Raw genomic sequence first — 27,926 nt, forward strand, 5'->3', positions numbered from 1 at the left:
GACACTGTCTATCAATCCAGCCATGTACTAATACTTCATATAATAATTTGGTATGTGTATACCCCACTACATCTGGCGTGTACTCTGTATTCCACTCTGCTGGTAGAGCATGGTGCTTAGAGCATGGTGCTTGCAGTGCCAGGTTTGTGGGTTCGATTCCCACAGGGGACCAGTAAGAAAAAAAGGTCAAATGTATCCTCTCACTACTGTAAGTCGCTCTGGGTCAGAGCATTGGCTAAATGACTAAAATATCAAATGTAAATCTGCTATAGGAGACATATGACCTACTTAATTATGGAGTAACCTTGATGATGATGTCTGTTATACAGTATATGCAAGTACAATTAAGCATGTCTTCAAAGTTCATAAACACAATATACACAAAGTGGAGTAAAAAACCTTTATTACTAAAAATATCTGATATTGAAATGTTCAAACAACTTACTTGAAGCAATACAATGATGTTCAAGTACATCCAACACTGACCTTTCTTTGAGTTCATTTTTTTTGTCTCATTTTAAATGAATACTGTAACATTGCATACTGTAAGATGGTCATTGTCATGTGGATGTGGTTGGGGTTGGGGGAGTGGTGGGGTGCAACTGTAGAAAAGAGGGGCCTGTCCCAGAATGCAGCACAACACTGTGCTCGATCCACACTCCATGTGGCGCTTGCTGATGATGTTATTCGGGAGCGGACAGACCATTTATCTGTAGCAGGAACGTTTCAGACCTGTCAATTCTTCAGAAATGCAAGATATTGATGGAATCCATTCAGTCAGTATTAGTCCATTCCACAGGAGGCTGGTGATGGGAGGACGGCTCATAATAACTTTCCTTACTCCATGCAAACCTAACCTGGGTAACTAATTGTTAACCCCAAACTAGCATCATCATACTGGCACCCAGGCTAACACAAACTAGCATTATCATACTAGCTCTCAGGCTAACACAAACTAGCATTATCATACTAGCTCTCAGGCTAACACAAACTAGCATTATCATACTTGCATCCAGGCTAACACAAACTAGCATCATCATACTGACACCCAGGCTAACACAAACTAGTATAATCATACTGACACCCAGGCTAACACAAACTAGTATAATCATACTGACACCCAGGCTAACACAAACTAGTATAATCATACTGACACCCAGGCTAACACAAACTAGTATTATCATACTGACACCCAGGCTAACACAAACTAGTATTATCATACTGACACCCAGGCTAACACAAACTAGTATAATCATACTGACACCCAGGCTAACACAAACTAGTATTATCATACTGACACCCAGGCTAACACAAACTAGTATTATCATACTGACACCCAAGCTAACACAAACTAGTATCATACTGGACACTCACCTGTTGTCACTCCTATCAGTGGCTGTCCTTAACGTGTAATGTGTAGTAGGACCAGGGCTCGGGGACGTACAGGTGACCGGGGTATTTCTTACGCAGCACCGGGTCGCTCCACAGCCAGGCCACCCACACGGCCACCAGGAACATGGTGACAGAGAAGCTGGCGAACAGAAAGAGGCCATTGGCGTCTGGGACAGAGCCCTTATGCCGCTGGTGGATCACCGTGGCTACCATAGCTAGGAAGGTGAGGAGGAAGAGTTGGAAGATCTGACCCTCTGTGACCAAGTACCTGAGAGGGTGTGAGAGAGGGGCAGAAGTGAGAGCTGCAGTCAAGATACTTTCACTTTCTAGAAGGAAATACTTAAGAGTTGAGCCATGCTTCACACAGTGAAATGTCCCATACTTCAGGTACTTTCAGTACGACATAAATCAGAGTACATTAATCCCATAATGGAGTACATTTATCAATTAGAATTCAGCAAACCTCTATGACAGTGATCATCAACTAGATTCAGCCAATTTCTTTCTTGAGCAGATGGTCAGAGGACCGGAACATAATTACAAATCATTTGTAGACTGCAAATTGATTGCAAGAAGCCCAAACAGATATTTCAAAACTTGCTTACATTTGTATACGATCACACACATCTTGCTACAGATTTCCCAAATTAAAATCACTTGGTGTTGAATTGCTGGTGTTTTTACAGTCTTATATGTCTAATAAAAATAAAACGTTTTTAAAAAGTTCTACAAATCTTTGCTCAGAAAACATTTCTCAAGTCAAAAGGAAGTAATGAGGGAACTGACCAATAGTAGAGGGCACTGGGTCCGAGTAGCAGCCAGCCTAACACAAACTAGCATCATCATAATAGAAGGAAGTAATGAGGGAACTGACCAATAGTAGAGGGCACTGGGTCCGAGTAGCAGCCAGCCTAACACAAACTATCATCATCATAATAGAAGGAAGTAATGAGGGAACTGACCAATAGTAGAGGGCACTGGGTGTGAGTAGCAGCCAGCCTAACACAAACTATCATCATCATAATAGAAGGAAGTAATGAGGGAACTGACCAATAGTAGAGGGCACTGGGTCCGAGTAGCAGCCAGCCTAACACAAACTAGCATCATCATAATAGAAGGAAGTAATGAGGGAACTGACCAATAGTAGAGGGCACTGGGTCCGAGTAGCAGCCAGCCTAACACAAACTAGCATCATCATAATAGAAGGAAGTAATGAGGGAACTGACCAATAGTAGAGGGCACTGGGTCCGAGTAGCAGCCAGCCTAACACAAACTATCATCATCATAATAGAAGGAAGTAATGAGGGAACTGACCAATAGTAGAGGGCACTGGGTGTGAGTAGCAGCCAGCCTAACACAAACTATCATCATCATAATAGAAGGAAGTAATGAGGGAACTGACCAATAGTAGAGGGCACTGGGTCCGAGTAGCAGCCAACCAGACACAAACTAGCATCATCATAATAGAAGGAAGTAATGAGGGAACTGACCAATAGTAGAGGGCACTGGGTCCGAGTAGCAGCCAGCCTAACACAAACTAGCATCATCATAATAGAAGGAAGTAATGAGGGAACTGACCAATAGTAGAGGGCACTGGGTCCGAGTAGCAGCCAGCCTAACACAAACTAGCATCATCATAATAGAAGGAAGTAATGAGGGAACTGACCAATAGTAGAGGGCACTGGGTCCGAGTAGCAGCCAGCCTAACACAAACTAGCATCATCATAATAGAAGGAAGTAATGAGGGAACTGACCAATAGTAGAGGGCACTGGGTCCGAGTAGCAGCCAGCCTAACACAAACTAGCATCATCATAATAGAAGGAAGTAATGAGGGAACTGACCAATAGTAGAGGGCACTGGGTCCGAGTAGCAGCCAACCAGACACAAACTAGCATCATCATAATAGAAGGAAGTAATGAGGGAACTGACCAATAGTAGAGGGCACTGGGTCCGAGTAGCAGCCAGCCTAACACAAACTAGCATCATCATAATAGAAGGAAGTAATGAGGGAACTGACCAATAGTAGAGGGCACTGGGTCCGAGTAGCAGCCAGCCTAACACAAACTAGCATCATCATAATAGAAGGAAGTAATGAGGGAACTGACCAATAGTAGAGGGCACTGGGTCCGAGTAGCAGCCAGCCTAACACAAACTAGCATCATCATAATAGAAGGAAGTAATGAGGGAACTGACCAATAGTAGAGGGCACTGGGTCCGAGTAGCAGCCAACCGGACAGGGGCATCGTCTTCTCCTCTTTGACGTGAGTAAAGCAGCCAGTGAAGTAGAGGAAGAGGATGATGAAGAAAGGAATATACCTGGAGGAAGAGAGAAGGAGAGAACTCAGTTGAAAACTAGTTCATGTCAACTTATTACAAACTCATTGCAAATACTGAACACTGGTCACGTAATTTTTTTTTACATACTGTATATAGTCTATTCTAGTCAAGACTCATCCTATATAACTGCTGCTGTACACACCTTTTCTAGCCACATACTGTCCATAATGTCATTGTCTATCCATACCATTATATACATACATATTTATATTCCGGACTCTGATATTGCTTGTTCTAATATTTCTTAATAACTTTATTGACATTTTTTTGGACTTGCATTTGCTTATTGTTTTGTTCGGTATTACTGCACTGAACATAAGCTTTTCACTAAACCCGCAATAACATCTGCAACGTATGTGTACCCGAACAATAACATCTGCAACGTATGTGTACCCGAACAATAACATCTGCAACGTATGTGTACCCGAACAATAACATCTGCAACGTATGTGTACCCGCACAATAACATCTGCAACGTATGTGTACCCGAACAATAACATCTGCAACGTATGTGTACCCGCAATAACATCTGCAACGTATGTGTACCCGAACAATAACATCTGCAACGTATGTGTACCCGAACAATAACATCTGCAACGTATGTGTACCCGAACAATAACATCTGCAACGTATGTGTACCCGAACAATAACATCTGATTTTTTAGATATACAGACCAATATATAAAGCAACTCAATTTGAAAAACAGTCCTTGTTCAACCACTTTAAAAAGTTGTTAATCTAAGTTGTATTATCAACCAATAGCATGTTATGACAGTAAGCAGAAGAGAATATTCCATTAAAAGTGATGACCACATACCACATCAAATGTCCCAGTTGTTCATCATAAAAATAAAGAAGCTCAAACGAATCAATCTAAAATAAATCAAATAAGAAACATGTTCAAACAATATCAACAGCATGTTTGTTGTTGGTTGATATGAAACAGCATACATTTGAGCTCTATCAGGCACCATGTGTTCATTCATCCTGGTTAACCCAGAACTATAATCTGCCGTAATTTGGTCATATTGTATCAGAAGGAATTGGGTGAAAAGGAAGACGTTTCCATCCCGTATGGACTAACAAAGTATATCTTCTCTAATAAAAAGGTGTAGCCTACCAGTGTAGCAGGTTTGAGGTCTTTGATGATGGGATTCTCTCTGACAGACAGGTGGAGCTGGTAGCCACTCAGCAGCAGACGATGGTTGATGGAGTCGCCCACCAGGTGGATGCTGGCGCCCATCACTAAGGTGATGATGCTCAGGTACACGGCGGAGCGAGGCAGGGCCCTGGGACTCCTCTCAATCAGCTGATCAGAGAGGGACGAGAGCACACACACATTAACAGGCATGTAAACACACACACACATTAACAGGCATGTAAACACACACACACATTAACAGGCATGTAAACACACACACACATTAACAGGCATGTAAACACACACACACATTAACAGGCATGTAAACACACACACACATTAACAGGCATGTAAACACACACACACATTAACAGGCATGTAAACACACATTAACAGGCATGTAAACACACACATTAACAGGCATGTAAACACACACATTAACAGGCATGTAAACACACACACACACACACACACATTAACAGACATGTAAACACGCACATTAACAGGCATGTAAACACACACACACATTAACAGGCATGTAAACACACACACACACATTAACAGACATGTAAACACACACACACATTAACAGGCATGTAAACACACACACACATTAACAGACATGTAAACACACACACACATTAACAGACATGTAAACACACACACACATTAACAGGCATGTAAACACACACACACATTAACAGGCATGTAAACACACACAGTCAGTGTGCATGCACACACATGCACTTAGTATAGCATGTGAGCATCACAAATGAATCGGATTAATTCATTCCATATTGAAAGGCGATTATTTGGGACACATTTCATTGTCACTGTAGCTTAAAGGGCAATTGTGAACAAACGGAATCAACCAGCCTTGCAGTTTGTGTTTGGTGGCTCCAGACAGTCACCCACCTTGAGCAGTAGGAATGGCGTGATGACATTGTAGGCCATGTGAAAGTAGTCTCCAGCACTGGGCTTGTTCAGGGGGAACCACTCCAGAGGGAGAATGATCTGAATTAAATCATGGATACAACACAGGGTTACATTCATAGCATATACATGAATGCTGCTATAACGAGGCTATTTGTTTATTACACTTTATTATTTACTCAAATATATTATTGTAGCAGGGTGGTTCCACGCCATGACAGCCCGGAAATATTTTAGGTATCACAGATTGTTATGGCAATTCTCACATAGACACTTAATTGGAAGGAAGTATGATAGACATGAAAATGTAAAAAGCCTCACAATGTTTGTTTTCTTTGAAAGTCATGTTGAAAGTGCCTCCTGTAAAGAACCTATGATCCATGAACAGTACGTGATCCAGACATCTCAGTGCCATTGACACCTCTAGCACTGAGATGCAGTGCCTTAGACCGCTGCGCCACTCGGGAGACCAATTGCCAGAACAACCTGACATACCCACATTTTTTCAAGCCATTACAAATGGGCCCTCCAGTCCTTGAGGGCCTGATTGGTGGCACAGTTTTGCCCCAGACCCAGCTAACACACCTGACTCCAATAATCAACTAATCATGATCTTCAGTTTAGAATGAGATTTGATTAATCAGCTGTGTTTGCTCTGGATGGAGAAAAGAGTGACACCAATCAGGCCCTGGATGACTGGAGTTGCCCAGGCCTGCCTTATAGTGTGCCTTAAAATATGGAATATGCCTTGAACATTCATTTATTCAACATAAAACATTAATATCTCAATGTACCTTTTTTGATGTAGCATATTTTTAGACATTGTTTGGAACAATATACTCTTAAAACAGGTCATATTTCTAGAGTGGCTCTCTGGTACTTTAGAAGATATGACCCATTTATAAAAGACATAGGTCTTCAGTAAATCATTGCCCTCATTTAGGATTGCACATTCAGCAAATCACCAGCAGAGGGAGTTCCATTTGAATCCATTTTCCCATTCACTGTGTTGGTGGTGGTAATAAAATGCATCAGAACTTCAAAATTAGCAGACAACCAACTCTGGAAATGTGATGTACTTATAGAGTATATTATTCCAACCAATGTCTTTCAATGAGGAAAATGAAAAAGGGTACTTTTATGTTGAATAAATGAATGTGACAAATTGAATTTCAGAACTTAAACATACTCCGTATTAGTGATAGGGGCTATAAAAAAAATCTATAGTTACATATTGCAATATTATTGTGGGCGATATATCAATACTTTGATTACATGTATAGATAAAAAATGTAAAAATCTAATTCACCAAAACTCATCCTATAGCTTGTTCTCCATCTTTTTAAATAGTGAGCCAACATGTTTTCAGCACTTATTTCCATGACTGATAAATACTCATTTTCCCATGTCCTCTCTTATCTCTCCACAGCAGGCATAGTGTATCAAATAGCAGAATCGTGAGAATCGTAATACATATCGTATCGGCACCTAAGCATGGTGATGATAACGTATTGTGAGGTCCCTGGTAATTCCCTACTCCACACACTACATTTTTTTATTTAACCTTTATTTAACTAAGCAAGTCAGTTAAGAACAAAATCTTATTTACAATGACGGCCTACCCCGGCCAAACCCTCCCCTAACCCGGACGACGCTGGGCCAATTGTGCGCCGCCCTATGGGACTCCCAATCACGGCCGATTGTGATACAGCCTGGAATCAAACCAGGGTCTGTAATGACACCTCTAGCACTGAGATGCAGCGCCTTAGACCACTGCGCCACTCGGGAGCCCAAATGCCAGAACAACCTGAGATACTCAACATTTTTTCAAGCTGTCCTGGTATGGAATCTCTCAGCAGGTTGTCCATACCATTACAATGGGCCTTCCAAAGTCCAGTATCCAGTTTTGTACTGTGAGATAGAACCACAGGTCAAAGTGGAACTGTGGCCTCTTCATTGATGACCCTTTTGGCTTGGACTCTGGTTGGCTTTAGAGAAAGACACATGAAGTATGAATTCCAACTCCAAAACAACATTATACAGAATGACAATGTATGAAGAAGACATTAGCCAATATGAAGGAACACAACAGTGCTGTGGTAGGCCTACACCTATATAAATACACATGAATAACATTGTCATTATCTTTCTGTAGCCTACTGTATTATTCATCACTATTATTGTGTTGTTGGCCTTGATCTACCTCCGAGGTTAACGCCAGTGGGGGAAATAGTACATGTAAATAAATAAGATGTTATTCAGTGGGCTGTTTGCCACAGTCTATACACAGTCCAATGCATTCCTTGTACAGGCCCCATGTGTTCCTAACTCTCTGTAAATAATGGGCAATATAAAAGCCAATATACACTGTATTGTATAGCTGTGCTTGACAACCTTCACATCCGCCATCATTTGAAAGCATTACAGGCTGACAACTTCCCTGTCCTTGGTCACATGACACTGACCATGAGCACATTACAAGGCAAGAAGAACTTCAGCCAGCAAGCACAGGCAATAACTAACCTAGTTTAGAATATAAGGGGCAGTTTTGAGTGGCAGACTGATATGCCTTTACAGTATATTTTATACTGACACTGTCTGACAGTAGCCTAGCGGACTAAACTCCACGGTGCAGGAAGTTTCTGATAAACTTCAACAGAGAGGAGCCGAAACCAGGCTTTGTGGAATCTAGCTCTGACTAGATCAATTCGCCTTAGGTCAATACTAACATGAATTTAAATTATGAAACGCTCACCTTGTACACATGTTTAAAAGCACCCGAAGCTTTTGGGACAAATACAACCACTCGTGGGCCAAGTCGCCAGTTGGAGAACCCGGTCTTACAGCAACAGCAATGAACAAACAGGCGGTGGTTGTATTTGAATGAACTATTATTGAAACGGTAACGTGATAACAGTAGCCTAGTCTTTATTGTTTACGTTTCGTTGATAGACAAATGCCTGAGACACTTCGGCTTATCAGGTCGACTATTCGACATGCACGGTGCCTTCCAACTGGCCCGCTAGATGGGAACATTAAATACTTGCCGATGATATAAACACGTTAATCACAAATAAACTGTTCAAACCTGGGGTTTGTTGACGACCGAGGTGCATTGCTTTGACGTTTCCGTACCGCAGCTTGCATTCTCTTCCCGATGTCCTCCAATCCTGCAACGAAAATTCGCCACTTATTTTTCTTCTATGGTGTGGTTTTTTGGCGGTTGGCATCTAACCTTATGGTGCATTACCGCCACCTACTGTACTGGAGGGTGGGCCAAAGACAGATACTATTGTAAATCCTACCTGCCATGTCCCGTTTTCCTTTAAAAAGAAGATAACAAAATATTTGGGACTGTATCTAATGACGTTCGACTCAATATCCTCTTTAAACTCATTTCCTGTATCCCCTTCTCCCTCAAACTGGATCTCAGTCTCTATCTTTCCCTCTGATACTACCCACACTGTGTCAGTACATGCCCCACTGTCTCTATTTCCTGGCCATATTCACACTCTCCTGTTGGATGCTTTCCTATCCCATTTAGAGTCTTATTCAACCAGCTGTGTTCCAGCCTTCGTCTTGTAAAAAAATAGCCTCCTCTGGGCCCGGTGATGGGCCCCGATCTGCGGAGCTGTGGGGCTGTGGGCCCCCTATGTAATTTGAATACCGCCCCACCACGCCAAAGCATTAATTGTTGACGCGGGTCCATCACGTTTACAATTTGACAAGAAGATCTTTCTTTAATCTAGGCTATATGATAAATGACCCCACTGATGGTTTCACCAACAAAATGTTTTTTTGCCACTACAAAAGCATGATATTTTAGTGTATTGATGACAATAAATCAAATTAATTAGCTAAATAAATCATACTATTCAATAGTTTCAATACCATATTAAGATAATGAAATGCATTCTGGGATTCATTGTGCAAATACTCTCCAAAGCGTTGTTGTTTCTGTCATTGTTTTAAGCAATAGTTGAGCTAGCTATCAAAAATAAAGAGAGAAAGTCGAGAATAGAAAATTGCGGATAAAAAAATCAGCAATGCATCAAACAGAAAAGTGGAGCCCAAAAGAGGAAGGCCAAAAATGAGAACGCAAAGGAGATATCAAAATGAGTTAAATTAGATTCCTTTTTCAAATGCAGTTCAAGTTCAGCCATTGCTAGCAGAAGCAATGTAGTGGGACCAGAAAAGGATGTAGGTTTGCCATCGCCAGCAGGAGCTTTCAGCGGGTCAAGTGAGCCAAGGCCAAGCTGTTCCATCGTGGCAGAAGAAGCAACTTTGACAGAGGAGGATACAGGTTGTCAGGTATCGGCGGATACGATCCTGAGCACAAGCCATGCCGGACATGCTATCCCTGGCCCGGGTGAGGAGGAAGAGGAGCAGGGCGAGGCTAGAATCGTGGCGGATGAGGAAACAGATGGAAGTGGGACAGACGGCCTTTTAAAATTTCCGGTGACAGTTGTTGGAGCGCATAGTTAATGTAACTCTCACACTTGCATCATGTCATTTGGCGTTCAGATGGCACCGTGAAAAGCTGGGGCAGGCCAACAGTGGGAATTTTCTCAGTATAATTGAACTGCTGTCATTTTACGACCCAGTTCTGAAATACATTTTAGAACGCTCCGCAGGATCCGTTAACTATCTCAGTCATTATCCAAAATGAGCTGATTTATATCTGAGTCTAGCGAGTGAAGTGTGACATTCAGGGAGAGATGCAGGAAGACCATTTTTGTTTCTATTATTATGGACACCGGATGTATCCAAAGTAGACCAGAAGTCAAGTTTATCGCTATGTGAGTGTGATAAGGGATGCAAATAATGTCACCACAGATCTGACCATCACAGAGTCGTTTCGGGGATTTCTGGAGACTGCTGACACATCAGCAGCTGAGCTTCAACATAAAATCCTGGGCAGCAAAGAGGATAATGGGCTGGATATTTTGAAATGTCGTGGGCAGGGGTATGATGGAGCGGCTAACATGAGCGGGGTCTAGTCGGGTGTGCAGGCCAGAATATCTGAAAAAGAAGCTTGCTGTTTATGTGCATTGCGCAGCGTACAATCTTAACCTGGCTCTCAACGACTCTGTCAAAAATGTGCTAGAGATTAAACAGTTTTATGATACTGCTCTACACCTTGTTCGGGCATAGCATAAAGAGATGGTCAATGTTGAGTGGTATGTTTGATTTGGCATCAGCAAAAGAAAACGTAACTCTGAAAGGACTGTGTCCCCCCCGCTGGTCATCTAGATATGAGTCGCTTGCCACCCAGAGAAACAGATATGTGGACGTAATGAATTCCCTCACCAACATTGTGCTTTTAAGTGACAAGACGGATGAGAGGGATGATGCAGCACTGAAAAAGAAAACAGAAACATTTCGTTTTTTTTTTTTGTCGTTCTGCAGACTAAGGTTTTAGCAAATGTGAACGTCGTCTCCAAAATGCTACAGGCCAAAGACGCAGACCTGCACAGAGCAGTCAGCCTACTCAAGGACATTATAGAGGTCCGGATTCCCACAGGATTTTGAGAAGGCCAAAGTCACTGCAAAGACCCTTGCCGACAAATGGGGAGCTCAGAACGCATTTGAGACACTCAGAGAAGGAAGGTGAGGCGTCATTTTGATGAGCTATGTGAGGATGAGCGACTGTCTGATGGTGAGAGTAGTTTTAGAGTCAACTTCTTTAATGCAAATGTTGACATCGTTATCCACCAGCTGTCAAACAGATTTAAAAGTCTGTTTGACTCCATCCGTCCCACAATATTAACACACAGCCTTACCAAGAAAATTATTTTAATTTGAAGGGAAATATGGGTGGTGATAGGGGCCTGTAATTGTTTTTGGCACCTGGGCCCGTCATCATTGAGCTACGCTACTGTTCCACATCATATAAAAGGACTTCTCCACATCAACAGAGACAGCCACAACAGTCTTCTTGTTCACCTGAGCCTTCCTGATCTCTGCTTCAAAGCCGAGCACTGGGTCCATAGTTCCCCTTCCGGAACCCACTCTGATGTGGCGATACTAACCCCATGCTCTCCAGGAAGTACGTTAGCCCCTCTGCAATCATACATTCCATAATCTATTGGTCGATAGCTTGATGGCTTCTTTGGGTCCTTCCCAGGTGTACCTGTGGATGTATTTCAAGGCCTACCTTCAAACTCAGTGACTCTTTGCTTGACATCATGGGAAAATCAAAAGAAATCAGCCAAGACCTCAGAAAGACATTGTAGACCTCCACAAGTCTGGTTCATCCTTGGGAGCAATTTCCAAACGCCTGAAGGTACCACGTTCATCTGTACAAACAATAGTACGCAAATATAAACACCATGGGACCATGCATACACATCACGGACTAACTGAAATGGTCCACCCACAGAGACAGCGTGGTGAAGAAGGCACAGCAGCGCCTCTTCAACCTCAGGAGGCTGAGGAAATTCAGCTTGTCATCAGAAACACATACAAACTTTTACAGATGCACATCGAGAGCATCTTGTCGGGCTGCATCACCGCCTGGTATGGCAACTGCTCTGCCCATAACCGTAATGCTCTCTAGAGGGTAGTGAGGTCTGCACAACGGATCACCGGGGGCAAACTGCCTGCCCTCCAGGACACCTACAGCACCCAACGTCATAGGAAGGCTAAAAAGATCATCACTTTATATAATGTTTACATACCCTACATTACTCATCTCATATGTATGTACTGTACTCTATACCATCTACTGCATCTTGCCTATGCCGTTCGGCCATCATTCATATATTTTTATGTACATATTCTTATTCATTCCTTTACACTTGTGTGTATAAGGTAGTAGTTGTGAAATTGTTAGGTTAGATTACTTGTTAGATATTACTGCATGGTCGGAACTAGAAGCACAAGCATTTCGCTACACTCGCATTAGCATCTGCTAACCATGTGTATGTGACAAATAAATTTGATTTGATTTGCAGCCGTCATACCGCTCAGGAAGGAGACGCATTCTGTCTCCTAGAGATGAACGTACTTTGGTGCGAAAAGGGAAAATCAATCCCAGAGCAACAGCAAAGGACCTTGTGAAGATGCTGGAGGAAACAGGTACAAAAGTATCTATGTCCACAGTAAAACGAGTCCTATATTGACATAACCTGTAAGGCCGCTCAACAAGAAAGACTCCACTGCTTCCAAACCACCATAAAAAAGCCCGACCACGGTTTGCAACTGCACATGGGAACAAAGATCGTACTTTTTGGAAAAATGTCCTCTGATCTGATGAAACAAAAATAGAACTGTTTGGCCATAATGACCATTGTTATGTTTGGAGGAAAAAGGGGGAGGCTTGCAAGCCGAAGAACACCATCCCAACCGTGAAGCACGGGAGTGGCAGCATCATGTTGTGGGGGTGCGTTGCTGCAGGAGGGACTGGTGCACTTCACAAAATAGATGGCATCCTGAGGATGGAAAATTATGTGGATATATTGAAGCAAGACATCAGACATCAGTCATCTCAAGACATCAGTCAGGAAGTTAAAGCTTGGTCGCAAATGAGTCTTCCTGTCACCCCCTGACCTGAGAGAGCCTTTTTATGTCTCTATTTTGGTTTGGTCAGGGTATGATTTGGGTGGGCATTCTATGTTTTGTTTTCTATGTTTCTTTATTTCTGTGTTTTGGCCGGGTATGATTCTCAATCAGGGACAGCTGTTTATCGTTGTCTCTGATTGGGAATCATACTTAGGCAGCCCTTTTCATCTCCTTTCAGTGTGGGTAGTTATCTTTGCTAGTGGCACTTAGCCCTCTAAGTGGCACAGTTGTTGCATTGTTTTGTTGGTGACATTTTAAATGAAAGGAAAATGTACGCTCACCACTCTGCACTTTGGTCCTCTTCTTTCAATGGCCGTGACACTTCCAAATGGACAATGACCCCAAGCAGACTTCCAAAGTTGTGGCAAAATGGCTAAAGGACAACAAAGTCAAGGTATTGGAGTGGCCATCACAAAGCCCTGACCTTAATCATCCTATAGAAAATGTGTGAGCAGAACTGAAAAAGCGTGTGCGAGCATTGAGGCCTACAAACCTGACTCAGTTACACCAGCTCTGTCAGGAGGAATGGGCCAAAATTCACCCAATTTATTGTGGAAAGCTTGTGGAAGGCTACCCAAAACATTTTACCCAAGTTAAACAATGCTACCAAATACTAATTGAGTGTATGTAGACTTCTGACCCACTGGGAATGTGATGAAATAAATAAACCGGAAATAATCATTCTCTACTATTATTCTGAAATTTCACATTCTTGAAATAAAATGGAAATAATCATTCTCTACTATTATTCTGAAATTTCACATTCTTGAAATAAAATGGTGATCCTAACTGACCTAAAACAGTGAATTATTTTACTAGGATTAAATGGTAGGAATTGTGAAAAACTGAGTTTTTAAATGTATTTGGCTAAGGTGAATGTAAACTTCCGACTTCAACTGTATATATATTCCCTTTCCTTCAGTCATTTGAAACCTCAAATCCCATTTTCAGGCTCTAGGGCCTGAGAGAGTGGGACTGCACGAGTCAGTAATCTGTAGCTCCTCAGATGTTAAATCTTTCAAATCCAGGATTAGCTCAGCTGCAGACACAATGTCAATCTTTCTGGACTTTTTTTCAACTTGCGCAGTGCCGTTTACCATTATTGTTATAAAAGCGACAAAGTCTCTCACAACCCCATCTTTAAATCAAGCCACCCCTAGTTTGGGAAACAATGCCTTAGACTGTGGATATAATATTGGTGAGGTGATATACTGTGTGTTTGTAATACATATCCATTTGTTGTGTATAGAAATGATAAAGTGATCAATATATTTTGTGTACAAATAATGTTTAAAAAGGAAGAAAACAAAATTGAAGCGATATCGAGAATTCCTCTTCATGTAACATTCAGTGGATTGATTCTTCATATACAGTTTGACTTCCAACTGCTTCAGTCTCTTCCTGTATCGTCAGTGGATTGATTCTTCATATACAGTTTGACTTCCAACTGCTTCAGTCTCTTCCTGTATCCTCAGTGGATTGATTCTTCATATACAGTTTGTGACTTCCAACTGCTTCAGTCTCTTCCTGCTCCTCAGTGGATTGATTCTTCATATACAGCTTGACTTCCAACTGCTCCAGTCTCTTCCTGCTCCTCAGTGGATTGATTCTTCATATACAGTTTGTGACTTCCAACTGCTCCAGTCTCTTCCTGTATCCTCAGTGGATTGATTCTTCATAAACAGTTTGACTTCCAACTGCTTCAGTCTCTTCCTGCTCCTCAGTAGAGTTGGTAAATCAGCAAACAAAAGCAAGGCCTATGTGTTTAGTACTGTGTACTAGTCCTATAGTCAATGTAATACTACCAGAGGTACCACTAACTCTGTCTATCCCTCATTGCAGTATATATGGAGCTCTTGTTCAGCGACCAGTTTATTCATCCGTGCTGACAATGTGAACAACAGTTCATTGCTCCTTCAGCATTGTATCTTGTCAGGACTTCACCTCTGTCCAACACCAAGAAGCCATAGTGGTTCACTTCAGTTGTTCACCTCTTCTCCCAAGCCCACCCCCACCACAGTGTCCAGTTTAATCATAGTAATATAATACAAATATATGCCATTTAGCAGACGCTCTTATCCAAAGTGACTTACATTCATGCTTGTATACATTTAACGTGTGGGTGGCCCTGTGAATCAAATCCACAATCCTGGCATTACAGGCACCATGCTCCACCAACTGAACCATCCAGTTCCTACATCCCATATACATTGTCATTAGCATGTGGCTAATGGCTAGTGCTAGTGGTACTGGCAGCCCTTGGCTATTGGATGTGAATGTGTCTTCTCAGTGTGTTCTCCCCGGGTGGCTGACCAGAGCAGAGGCAGACTAAAGAGGAAGATGATGCCAAGGCTGAGGGTTACACTCAGCAGTGCCGCCCCCAGTGTGTTGGTGAAGGTGATGGGCAGAGAGTATGTGAGGAGCCACGGGCGTCGCGTCACCATGTCCTGCTCAATGGCCTCCATCTGGAAATGAGTGCCGATTATGCCGAACACGTGGAACAGTTGGTGGCTGTGACCTTCAGAGGGTGCAAAAGGACTGTGGTTAAATACCTACAGTAGTATTGGTACAGGAGAGGTACGAAGCAGAACTCAACGAGGAGAACTGTAACTGGCCAGCAACAGAGGAACTGGCCTCCACAGCATAAGGGGGAAACAGGAAGGCACAGTGAGACCCAGAGGCAGTGATATAAAGACTACTCTGTTGTTTTAATGCTACATATGTCATACCACTAATGTCAAGCCAGTGTTGATCAGTATCCACTGTATTACAACAAGTCTTGCACAATACAGTGACAAATCATTCTGAAATGAATCAAACAAGCAGCCTTTCCAGATAGACCATGCACTTTGACCTATGTAGTCAAAGCTGCCAAGGCCAGGCACCCTGGTAGGTGTGTGGCGAAGAGTAATGTGGTCAAGAAGACCAGGGCGATGTGGGTGTGGTGGAGGGGGTTGGTATCGTTGTCAGTGCAGCCCTCACCCACACAGAGGAAGAGCTGTCAAAACAACGTAGAATGTATAAGCCTCGAGTCACGTGAAAGGCTTCTACAGTCATACACATGGCTGTTGAACCAGAATAGAATTGTATGTACAGGATTTAAGAACTGTTCAGAAGCAGAGTTCAAGTATACTTCAATGCACATCTGCATTCCAGTGAACGGGCACACAATTATACCATTGACAACCGAGAGAGCAGAGCCTGTTAAGACTCATTGTATCTCAGGCACAATAATCAACATCTCAGACAATACTAGCTTCTGCTCATTTCAAATCAAATCAAATGTTATTTGTCACACGCGCCAAATAAATATTACCTTACAGCGAAATGCACAAGCCCTTAATTAACCAACAATGCAGTTTTTAGAAAATACCCCCAAAAAAGTCAGAGATAAGAATAATAAATCATTAAAGAGCAGCAGTAAATAACAATAGCAGGACTATATACAGGGGGTACCGGAAGAGAATCAATGTCAATGTGCGGGGGCACAGGTGTTGAAGTAATTGAGGTCATTTGCACATGTAGGTAGGGTGGCTGCAGTCTTTGACAATTTAGGGCCTTCCTCTGGCACCACCTGGTATAGAGGTCCTGGATGGCAGGAAGCTTGGCCCCGGTGATGTGCTGGGCCGTATGCACTACCCTCTGTAGTGCCTTGCGGTCGAAGGCCGAGCAGTTGCCATACCAGGCAGTGATGCAACCTGTCAGGATGCTCTCGATGGTGCAGCTGTAAAACCTTTTGAGGATCTGAGGACCCATGCCAAATATTTTCAGTCTCCTGAGTGGGAATAGGTTTTGTCATACCCTCTTCGCAACTGTCTTGGTGTGATTGGACCGTGTTAGTTTGTTGGTGATGTGGATGCCAAGGAACTTGAAGCCTTCAACCTGCTCCACTACAGCCCCATCGATGAGAATGGGGGCTGCTCGGTTCTCCTTATCCTGTAGTCCACAAACATCTTCTTTGTCTTGATCACGTTGCGGGAGAGGTGGTTGTCCTTGCACCAAACGGTCAGGTCTCTGACCTCCTCCCTACAGGCTGTCTCATCGTTGTCGGTGTTCAGGCCTACCACTGTTGTGTCATCAGAAAACTTAATGATGGTGTTGGAGTCGTGACTGGCCGTGCAGTCATGAGTGAACAGGGAGTACAGGAGGGATCTGAGCATCCACCCCTGAGGGGCCCCCATGTTGAGGATCAGCGTGGCGGATGTGTTGTTACCTACCCTTACCACCTGGGTGCGACCCGTCAGGATATCCAGGCACCAGTTGCAGAGGGAGGTGTTTAGTCCCAGGGTCCTTAGCTTAGTGATGAGCTTTGAGGGCACTATGGTGTTGAACGCTGAGCGGTAGTCAATGAATAGCATTGTCACATAGGTGTTCCTTTTGTCCAGGTGTGAAAGGACAGTGTGGAGTGCAAAAGAGATTGCATCATCTGTGTATCTGTTGGTGCGGTATGCAAATTGGAGTAGGTCTAGGTTTTCTGGGATAATGGTGTTGATGTGAGCCATGACCCATGATCTGACTTAAAACATCACATGTATCAAACATTGACACAGTACACTTTAATATGACAAACACTGTTCTATACTTTTCAACTTTTCCTCAGGCACGGTGAATTTGGTCAGGTCTCCCAAAAAGTTACATATTGCAGCTTTAAAGTCAGGCTAATACCACTTCCCTGTGGATATTTTGTCTCAGATTACCTACTACATAAGGACAAAAATCATCAGACAACAGAACCACACTACCTTTGTTTCATCTGTCTGTGAACACATTGGACAATAGTGCAATATTGCATGCAGAGTTTTAAGGGAGACATACAAAACGTGTCTGCTGAAACTTTTGAGGCCTACTTGGATATATCTGGGCACCTACTCTGCACTGGGGCATTATCTGAGCAGACACCTGCCTACTGCTGCTTTCATCGTTCCACTTGACATTGTGCCTTGGATGTTTTTGGACTACTGCCAAACTTGAACTGCACTTGGATTTACTATTTTTGACTCTCCGTGTCCTGGAGTAGTGCTTACCGCTCTTTCGGCTTTCAACCGACCTGTACTGGAAATGTAAGGGTGCGTGCTGGTGGCAGGGAAGTCGGGCGGGAGATGGAACTTGGTATAAACGGAGCAGTTTAATAAGAGCTCAAAAACTCAGACAAGCAAAATATACAAATAAAACATGTGGGTACAAAACCCGTCGCACACCAGAATATATCTTACACAACGCTTACAAACAAAACAATCACCGACAAGGACAATGAGGGGGAACAGAAGGTTAAATACCCAACATGTAATGAATGGGTTTGAAACCAGGTTTGATACAAGACAAGACATAACCAAATGAAAATGAAAAGAGGATCAGCGATGGCTAGAAGGTCGGCGACTTCAACCGCCGAACGCCGCCCGAACAAGGAGAGGGACCAACATCGGCGGAAGTCGTGACAGGAAACTACATCCCCTCCCATCTCACCTGCCCTCCCCATCCTACCCCGACCTCCACTCGAGGAGAAAGAACGGCCGGACCTCCCCGGCTGTGTCACCAGCTGTCATCATCGGCAGCTCTTTTGGTGAGAAACATCTCGGTTCCCAGAGCAAACAAAACCCCTGTGCTATCCAGGAGCACGTGTACATGACATTACAAGGCTGCTTCTGACAATTCTATGACAGATGCTGGGAGATGACGCTGTAATAGTCAATGTGGGGTCAAACGACATCAGGAGGGCTGGCTTGGAATTTCTGAAGATTCATTTTAAGAAACTGATTCTAGCATTGAAAGATTTCAAAAGCGTCCTGTCATTTCTGGTCCGGTACCATCGTTTGCCCTGGGTGTGAAAGATTCAGCAGGCTACTGGCATTACACATCTGGCGAAAAGATTTCTGTAGCTCTGTTGGAATCAGTTTTATAGATAACTTTGACACCTTCTGGAAACAGAAGATACTCTACAGGAATGACGGAGTTCATCCTAATCATCTTGGCTCCTGGACTCTGTCTACGCATTTCAAGGCTGCGTTAAGACAATGACTTCTCAATGACCCAAGACCAGCTCAATTAATCCCTACCATTGTGACAATGAGTTGTCACAATGCTGCGTCAAATGTACATTATCCCAGGGGCATTGGCAGACAAAATACCTTGGATGATACAGTGGTAATCCAGGTAGAATCAGGATGGTAGGTAGAATGGGGAATTCCCCAGGATAGCTGTTTAGGCCCCTTGCTTTTTTCAATCTTTACTAATGACATACCACTGGCTTTGAGTAAAGCCTGGGGGATAGGTTTAGGACAGTCATAAATACCTCTTACCCCCTTTTCCCTTCTCTAACCTACTGAGGTTAAATTTAAAAAACCTTGGTTAACATAGAGATTCTAGGAACCTCAGTATGTGGGGGGAAATTAACTATATTCTGATAATCCGAACAATTGAACATATGCGGTGGTACTTAATGAATATGATGTCAGTTCGGTTGTCATCATTTACAACTTTCAGATTATGAGACTGAAGTAAAATAAGGATTAATGTTGACTGCTATTGATGTAAAATATTAGTCTTTAGAGTTTATTCGGAAGATAACAGCTCTATAAATATTATTTTGTGGTGCCCGACTCTAGTTAATTACATTTACATGATTAGCTCAATCAGGTGATATTATTTTATAGAATAGCATGTCATAGCAATTAATCCGGCATAGCCAAAGACACGACAACAGTGTTTGGAGGATATATTGGCAGTTTGCCGGCCCTCAACTTTGTCTCTGGCCTAATAACACCCGCGTGCAAATATATCCTCCGAACACTTCTCGGGCATTATCACTTAATTAGAAACCCATGACCCGTTATTGAACTTGAGAATAAACTGTAGCTTGTTTCAGTGAAAGGTAAATGTTTGTACAGTATCTAGCAGGAACTCTTCTTGTTTAAATATTACACAGGACACTGTGGTTTTATATTCCCATCACAAATCACATGACCACCTCCACGGCTTCAATTAAATTCCCTCACTTTCTCTCCTCACCTTTCGTACAATCATCACACAATCAAATCAAAGTTTATTAGTTGTATACACAGATTTGCAGAAACTATTGCTGGTGCAGTGAAAGGCTTGCATTTCCCTAGCTCCGACAGTGCAGCTCTGAGTTACAGTTCATATGAGGAAATCAGTCAATTTAAATCATTTCATTAGGCCCTAATCTACAGATTTCACATGACTGGGAATACAGATAAGCATCTGTTGGTCACAGATACCTTAAAGTTAGTGGCGTGGACCAGAAAACCAGTCAGTATCTCGTGTGACCACCATTTGCCTCATGCAGCGTGACACATCAACTTCTCATAGAGGTGATCGGGCTGTTGGTTGTGGCCTGGGGAATGTTGTTCCACTGATCTTCAATGGCTGTGCGAAGTTGCTGGATATTGGCGGGAACTCGAACACGCTGTCCTACACATCGATCCAGAGCATCCGAAATATGCTCAATGGGTGACATGTCTGGTGAGTATGCAGGCCATGGAAGAATTGGGACATTTTCAGCTTCCAGGAATTGTGTACAGATCCTTGCTGTGCATTATCATGGTGAAATCAGAGGTGCTGGTGGCGGATGAATGGCACGACAATGGGCCTCAGGATATCATCACAGTATCTGTGTATTCAAATTGGCATCGATAAAATGCAATTGTTTTCGTTGTCTGCAGCTTATGCCTGTCCATACCGTAACCCCACCTCCACCATGGGGCACTCTGTTCACAAAGTTCACATCAGCAAACCGCTAGCCCACAGACTGCCATCTGCAAGGTACAGTTGAAACCAGGATTCATTGTGAAGAGCACACTTCTTCAGCGTGTCAGTGGCCATCAAAGGGGAGCATTTAGCGCTTTCTTCACCACACTGTCTGTGTGTAGGGACCATTTCAGTTCGTCAGTGATGTGCACGCCGAGGAACTTTAAGCTTTTGACCTTCTCCACTGTTGCCACATCGATGCATTTGTATATGCATTTATTATGGATCCCTTAAGTTCCTACCAAAGCAGCAGCTACTCTTCCTGGGGTCCATTAGTTCCTACCAAAGCAGCAGCTACTCTTCCTGGGGTCCATTAGTTCCTACCAAAGCAGCAGCTACTCTTCCTGGGGTCCATTAGTTCCTACCAAAGCAGCAGCTACTCTTCCTGGGGTCCATTAGTTCCTACCAAAGCAGCAGCTACTCTTCCTGGGGTCCATTAGTTCCTATCAAAGCAGCAGCTACTCTTCCTGGGGTCCATTAGTTCCTACCAAAGCAGCAGCTACTCTTCCTGGGGTCCATTAGTTCCTATCAAAGCAGCAGCTACTCTTCCTGGGGTCCATTAGTTCCTACCAAAGCAGCAGCTACTCTTCCTGGGGTCCAGCAAAATTAAGTCAGTTTATACATTTTTAAAACATTACAATACATTCACAGATTTCACAACACACTGTGTGTCCTCAGGTCCCTACTTCACCACTACCACATATCTACAGTACTAAATTCATGTGTATATATAGTGCGTATGTGCCAATGTTGGAATTTCTTCACAGTCCCTGCTGTTCCATAAGGTGTTTGTGGATGGGGGGTTCTCTCTCTGCTGTCTCTGTTAGTCCTTTCATTTTGTTGACGTAGAGGGAGAGGTTATTTTCCTGGCGCCACACTGCCAGGTCTCTCATCTCCTCCCTGTTAAGTTTTGTTGGCGTAGAGGGAGAGGTTATTTTCCTGGCACCACTCTCCTTACTACCTTATTCAACTAAAACCACACTTGATAGTAATTTTTAAAATTTAACTAGGCAAGTCAGTTAAGAACAAATTCTTATTTACAATGACAGCCTAGGAACAGTGTGTTAACTGTCTTGTTCAGGGGCAGAACAACAGATTTTTACTTTGTCAGCTTGGGGATTCGATCTAGGTTACTAGTCCGATGCTTTAACCACTAGGCTACATGCCGCCCCTATCCACATGTGTTTTTTGTTTGTTGTTAGCTAACTAGCACCCACATAATTGAAAAGGGAAATGCATATAGCCAAATCCAATGTTTTAGAGTTCTTCTATTATTTAAATCAGTTGACCGTATTCATTTACTACCTGCACTGCAATCTCAATATACCCACTGGGAACACACTGGTTGAATCAACTTTGGAATAGACGTTGAATTGACTTCTGTGCCCAGTGGGTAGGGTAGTCATTGCTCCATACTGTACTTGTGTGCAGAAGTGCAGTACGTCTTTCCATATCTGGTATGGGTAGTTCGCCTAACAGTTGTAATATTTCACATAAAAGAACATGCACTTGGGATGTCTGAAACAGAAGTGACGAGGATTAAGACAGTGAGTAAGAGCCAGAGATCAATTAACCAAATATACATGTGAAGATTAATACTCAACAGCCTGACAGCCTTTTTCATCATACGTCATCATATGTCATCAGAGCACATTGTACTGTCTACACTCGGTTTGTTGTTTACATTAAAACATCTTCATTAAATCGATTTTAATCCGAACTAAAGTTTTGTTGCTAAGGATTCCATGACGCGGTTAGCCTTTACGGCTAAGTTTGTGTTCCTTTTTTTGTGTGGATTCCGCGAGTGCTAGCTGGCTGTACTACAGACAGCTGTCGTCATCGTGGGAAAGACTCATTGTTATCTTTTCATAAAACAACTGATTGCAGTAAAGAGACAATCTGGATACTAAGGAGATCCTGAGGGAAATTGATGAGTACCAGCAGCTTTATGCTATGGAGGAACAACATACTCCTTCATGGAAAGATCCGACCACCTCACAAAATAACTTTAACCCCCCCCAAAAAAGAAAAACAGATTATTCTACAGACACGGATGATTTACTTACCATTGAGGTAGAGACTAGTGCTCTGGCTGGAATCCATGCAACACTGGAAAAGTTGTATGAGGAGGTAGCAGTGCTGACGGGGAGTTTGGAGTTCAGCCAGAATGAAATTCTCAAGCTCCAAAGAGAAAACAAGACACTCACAGCCAAGGTAAAAATCCACGATTCCAACATGGATTGTCTACTCAGGAAAATAAGGGTGATGAAAGAGTCGCTACTAGACATACAAAGTCATAGCAGGCGTGAAAATCTATTTTTTTCTTGGATTCCTGAGAACCCATCTAATAATCCAGAGGTTGCGATCAGAGAATTGACGCAATCCGCCTTGAAACTTCCTATAGAGACTGTAAACAAGGTGGCTTTCCACCGAGTACACAGACTTGGAGCTCGGAGCGACAAGACCAAGGGTCCCCGACCGATCATCGCAAAATTTGAACACTACCAACAAAAGGAGCTGATCAAAAGCAGAGGAAGGGAGCTTAAAGGGACCAAATTTGTTCTCAATGACCAATTTCCAAGGGAGATAAACGAACGTCGTAAGAGACTGTATCCGGTACAAAGACAACAAAGGGAGAATGGTAAGCGTGCCTTTATCTTTGTGGACAAACTCTTTATAGATGGACAGCTATTCTGAGACAGCTCCATAACACAGTGGCTGTACTAAATTCTACAGGGACTACAGTTACGGAAAAAAAGAAGGTATGGTAAGTGTAAAAATATCTGAACATAATGAAGTGGATATGAACACACGTACTCAATTACATGCTTGCTTACACATACAGACGTATACAGTTGTGGCGAAAAGTTTTGAGAATGACACAAATACTGAAGTATAATTACAAGCATTTCATAAGTGTCAAATGCTTTTATTGACAATTATATGAAGTTGATGCAAAGAGTCAATATTTGCAATGTTGACCCTTCTTTTTCAAGACCTCTGCAATCCGCCCTGGCATGCTGTCAATTAACTTCTGGGCCACATCCTGACTGATGGCAGCCCATTCTTGCATAATCAACACTTGGAGTTTGTCAGAATTTGTGGGTTTTTGTTTGTCCACCCGCCTCTTGAGGATTGACCACAAGTTCTCAATGAGATTAAGGTCTGGGGAGTTTCTTGGCCATGGGCCCAAAATATTGATGTTTTGTTCTCCGAACCACTTAGTTATCCCTTTTGCCTTATGGCAAGGTGCTCTATCATGCTGGAAAAGGCATTGTTCGTCACCAAACTGTTCCTGGATGGTTGGGAGAAGTTGCTCTTGGAGGATGTGTTGGTACCATTCTTTATTCATGGCTGTGTTCTTAGGCAAAATTGTGAGTGAGTCCACTCCCTTGGCTGAGAAGCAACCCCAAATCAAATCAATTTATAGAGCCCTTCTTACATCAGCTGATATCTCAAAGTGCTGTACAGAAACCCAGCCTAAAACCTCTAACAGCAAGCAATGCAGGTGTAGAAACCCCACACATGAATGGTCTCAGGATGCTTTACTGTTGGCATGACACAGGATTGAGGGTAGCTCTCACCTTGTCTTCTCCGGACAAGCTTTTTTCCGGATGCCCCAAACAATCTGAAAGGGGATTCATCAGAGAAAAGGACTTTACCCAAGTCCCCAGCAGTCTAATCCCTGTACCTTTTGCAGAATATCAGTCTGTCCCTGTTGTTTTTCCTGGAGAGAAGTGGCTTCTTTGCTGCCCTTCTTGACACCAGGCCATCCTCCAAAAGTATTTGCCTCACTGTGGGTGCAGATGCACTCACACCTGCCTGCTGCCATTCCTGAGCAAGCTCTGTACTGGTGGTGCACCGATCCCGCAGCTGAATCAACTTTAGGAGACGGTCCTTGCGCTTGTTGGACTTTCTTGGGCGCCCTGAAGCCTTCTTCACAACATTTGAACCGCTCTCCTTGAAGTTCTTGATGATCCGATAAATGGTTGATTTAGGTGCAATCTTACTGGCAGCAATATCCTTGCCTGTGAGGGCCTTTTTGTGCAATGCAATGATGACGGCACGTGTTTCCTTGCAGGTAACCATGGTTGACAGAGGAAGAACAATGATTCCAAGCACCACCCTCCTTTTGAAGCTTCCAGTCTGTTATTCGAACTCAATCAGCATGACAGAGTGATCTCCAGCCTTGTCGTCGTCAACACTCACACCTGTGTTAACGAGAGAATCACTGACATGATGTCAGCTGGTCCTTTTGTGTCAGGGCTGAAATGCAGTGGAAATGTTTTTGGGGGATTCAGTTCATTTGCATGGCAAATAGGGACGTTGCAATTAATTGCAATTCATCTGATCACTCTTCATAACATTCTGGAATATATGCAAATTGCCATCATACATACTGAGGCAGCAGACTTTGTGAAAATTAATATTGTGTCATTCTCAAACTTTTGGCCACGACTGTACATACACACACACACACACACACCTGATCTTGCTCTCTCACTCTCTCTTTCTTTTCTCTTCTCTCCCTCTCTCCCTATTGTCGAGAACAGTTTTATAATTGAATGTGTTTATTGTTTGTCTATCTTTTATATGTATTTGTCTACAAGTTTATATATGTTTACAACAAGCAAGGGGAAGATATCAGAATAGGGGCATTGGGGAATAATAACATACAGTATTGTATGGAATACATTTGTACTGTAGTGAAGCCGTCTCTAGAGTAATGCAAGTTCTCTTTCATGACCATGTAAAACATAAATTCCTATGGAAATGCTGGGATGTGTTTTTCAGTTATGTTAAAGGTAATTATGATGCAACTATGATGGGGATACGATATGGATTACAATTATCATCATGAATATTAAGGCAATACGCACTACATGTTACACACATAGACACTCAACCATGCAAATTGGCAGAGTTATTATTTATTTGGACAACACACATTATAGTCTTACTCTTATACAGACATCGTACACACTCTCATTACATCACATCCAATATCATACACATCAACCTACTCAGATTTGTTACACACATAATATCTTGTCTCAATGTTCTACCATCTGTGGCCTTGTCTCACAGGCAAACAGGCAAGGGAATAAAACAAATATTGCTAGAACCTATTTCTTGAATTCTAAATATCAGACATTTGAAAGCTCTAGTTTTGACCTTCATAATACCTCTGATGGCAGTAACTTTACAAGCACTAATTATGGCCAATTTAGCCTGAGAATAGTATCTAGTTATGGTAAGGGGTGAAATAAGTATAGCCAGTTATAATTGGTTTAGCAGATTATATAAAAATATCAGGATTTACGTGGCTCAAAGAAAAGGAATATAACATATACTGTTTACAGGAAACTCACTCTACATGGTGAAATAATTTTATGTCATGGACAAAGGAACCCAAAGGGTGTGATGATATTAATTAACAAAAATGTCGATTTGAATGTGCAAATAGTCAGGAATGAATCGCAAGGAAGGTGGATTCTTTGAATATGAAAGTGGACGAAAAAGAGATTTGGCTCATTAATCTAGATGGTCCAAATCAGGATGATCCACACTTCTTCAAAAACATTTATACCAATTTTTGAACTTACAGGCAACAAATGATCTAATCATTATGGTAGGAGACTATAACACAGTATTAAGTACCTCAATGGACCGTAAAGGTAATCACTCTACAAACTATCATCACCGTGCTCTTAAGGAAATTACAAATATTATGGACACATTAGAAATAGTGGATATTTGGAGACTAAAATATCCCAGACCTAGTCAGATATGCATGGAGGAGACTTAATCAAGCTAGTCGTCTTGAGTACTTTCTTGTCTCTTTCTCTCTTGCATCAAAGGTTAAAAAAGTTTTAATAGGAGACAGAATGCGATCGGATCTTTAAATCAACTCAAATCAAATATATTTATATAGCCCTTCGTACATCAGCTGATATCTCAAAGTGCTGTACAGAAACCCAGCCTAAAACCCCAAACAGCAAGCAATGCAGGTGTAGAAGCACAGTGGCTAGGAAAAACTTCCTAGAAAGGCCAAAGCCTAGGAAGAAACCTAGAGAGGAACCAGGCTATGAGGGGTGGCCAGTCCTCTTCTGGCTGTGCCGGGTGGAGATTATAACAGAATATGTTCAAATGTTCATAAATGACCAGCATGGCCAAATAATAATAATCACAGTAGTTGTCGAGGGTGCAGCAAGTCAGCACCTCAGGAGTAAATGTCAATTGGATTTTCATAGCCGATCATTAAGAGTATCTCTACCACTCCTGCTGTCTCTAGAGAGTTGAAAACAGCAGGTCTGGGACAGGTAGCATGTCCGGTGAACAGGTCAGGATTCCATAGCCTCAGGCAGAACAGTTGAAACTGGAGCAGCAGCATGGCCAGGTGGACTGGGGACAGCAACGAGTCATCATGCCAGGTAGTCCTGAGGCATGGTCCTGGGGCTCAGGTCCTCTGAGAGAGAGAAAGAAAGAGAGAAAGAGAGAATTAGAGAGAGCATACTTAAATTCACACAGGACACCGGATAAGACAAGAGAAGTACTCCAGATATAATAAACTGACCCTAGCCCCCCGACACATAAACTACTGCAACATAAATACTGGAGGCTGAGACAGGAGGTGTCAGGAGACACTGTGGCCCCATCCGATGATACCCCCAGACAGAGCCAAACAGGAAGGATAAACCCCACCCACTTTGCCAAAGCACAGCCCCCACAACACTAGAGGGATATCTTCAACCACCAACTTACCATCTTGAGACAAGGCTGAGTATAGCCCA

General features: G+C 42.7%; 1 protein-coding gene across 8 annotated transcripts; it reads right to left on the bottom strand.

Moving 5' to 3' along the window:
• Positions 1 to 386: 386 nt before the first annotated feature.
• On the bottom strand, positions 387 to 9,425 carry LOC109885138 (ceroid-lipofuscinosis neuronal protein 6). Of its 8 annotated transcripts, none has more exons than XM_031812724.1 (9): positions 8,894 to 9,008; positions 8,561 to 8,644; positions 7,676 to 7,793; positions 5,788 to 5,886; positions 4,852 to 5,040; positions 4,549 to 4,604; positions 3,587 to 3,709; positions 1,375 to 1,660; positions 387 to 741 (listed from the first exon to the last, which is right to left on the bottom strand). In XM_031812724.1, exons 1-8 carry the CDS (start codon positions 8,950 to 8,952, stop codon positions 1,390 to 1,392), a joined length of 999 nt encoding a protein of 332 aa, XP_031668584.1. In that variant the 5' UTR covers positions 8,953 to 9,008; the 3' UTR covers positions 387 to 741; positions 1,375 to 1,389. The 8 variants fall into 8 exon arrangements, with proteins under 8 accessions (XP_031668584.1, XP_031668583.1, XP_031668585.1 ...); XM_031812723.1 differs by having other exon boundaries at positions 387 to 803; XM_031812725.1 differs by lacking the exon at positions 8,561 to 8,644 and having other exon boundaries at positions 387 to 803; positions 8,894 to 9,425.
• Between the last annotated feature and the right edge of the window lie 18,501 nt (positions 9,426 to 27,926).

Source organism: Oncorhynchus kisutch, unplaced genomic scaffold (genome assembly GCF_002021735.2).
Source record: "Oncorhynchus kisutch isolate 150728-3 unplaced genomic scaffold, Okis_V2 Okis03b-Okis08b_hom, whole genome shotgun sequence".
Taxonomy (NCBI): domain Eukaryota; kingdom Metazoa; phylum Chordata; class Actinopteri; order Salmoniformes; family Salmonidae; genus Oncorhynchus; species Oncorhynchus kisutch.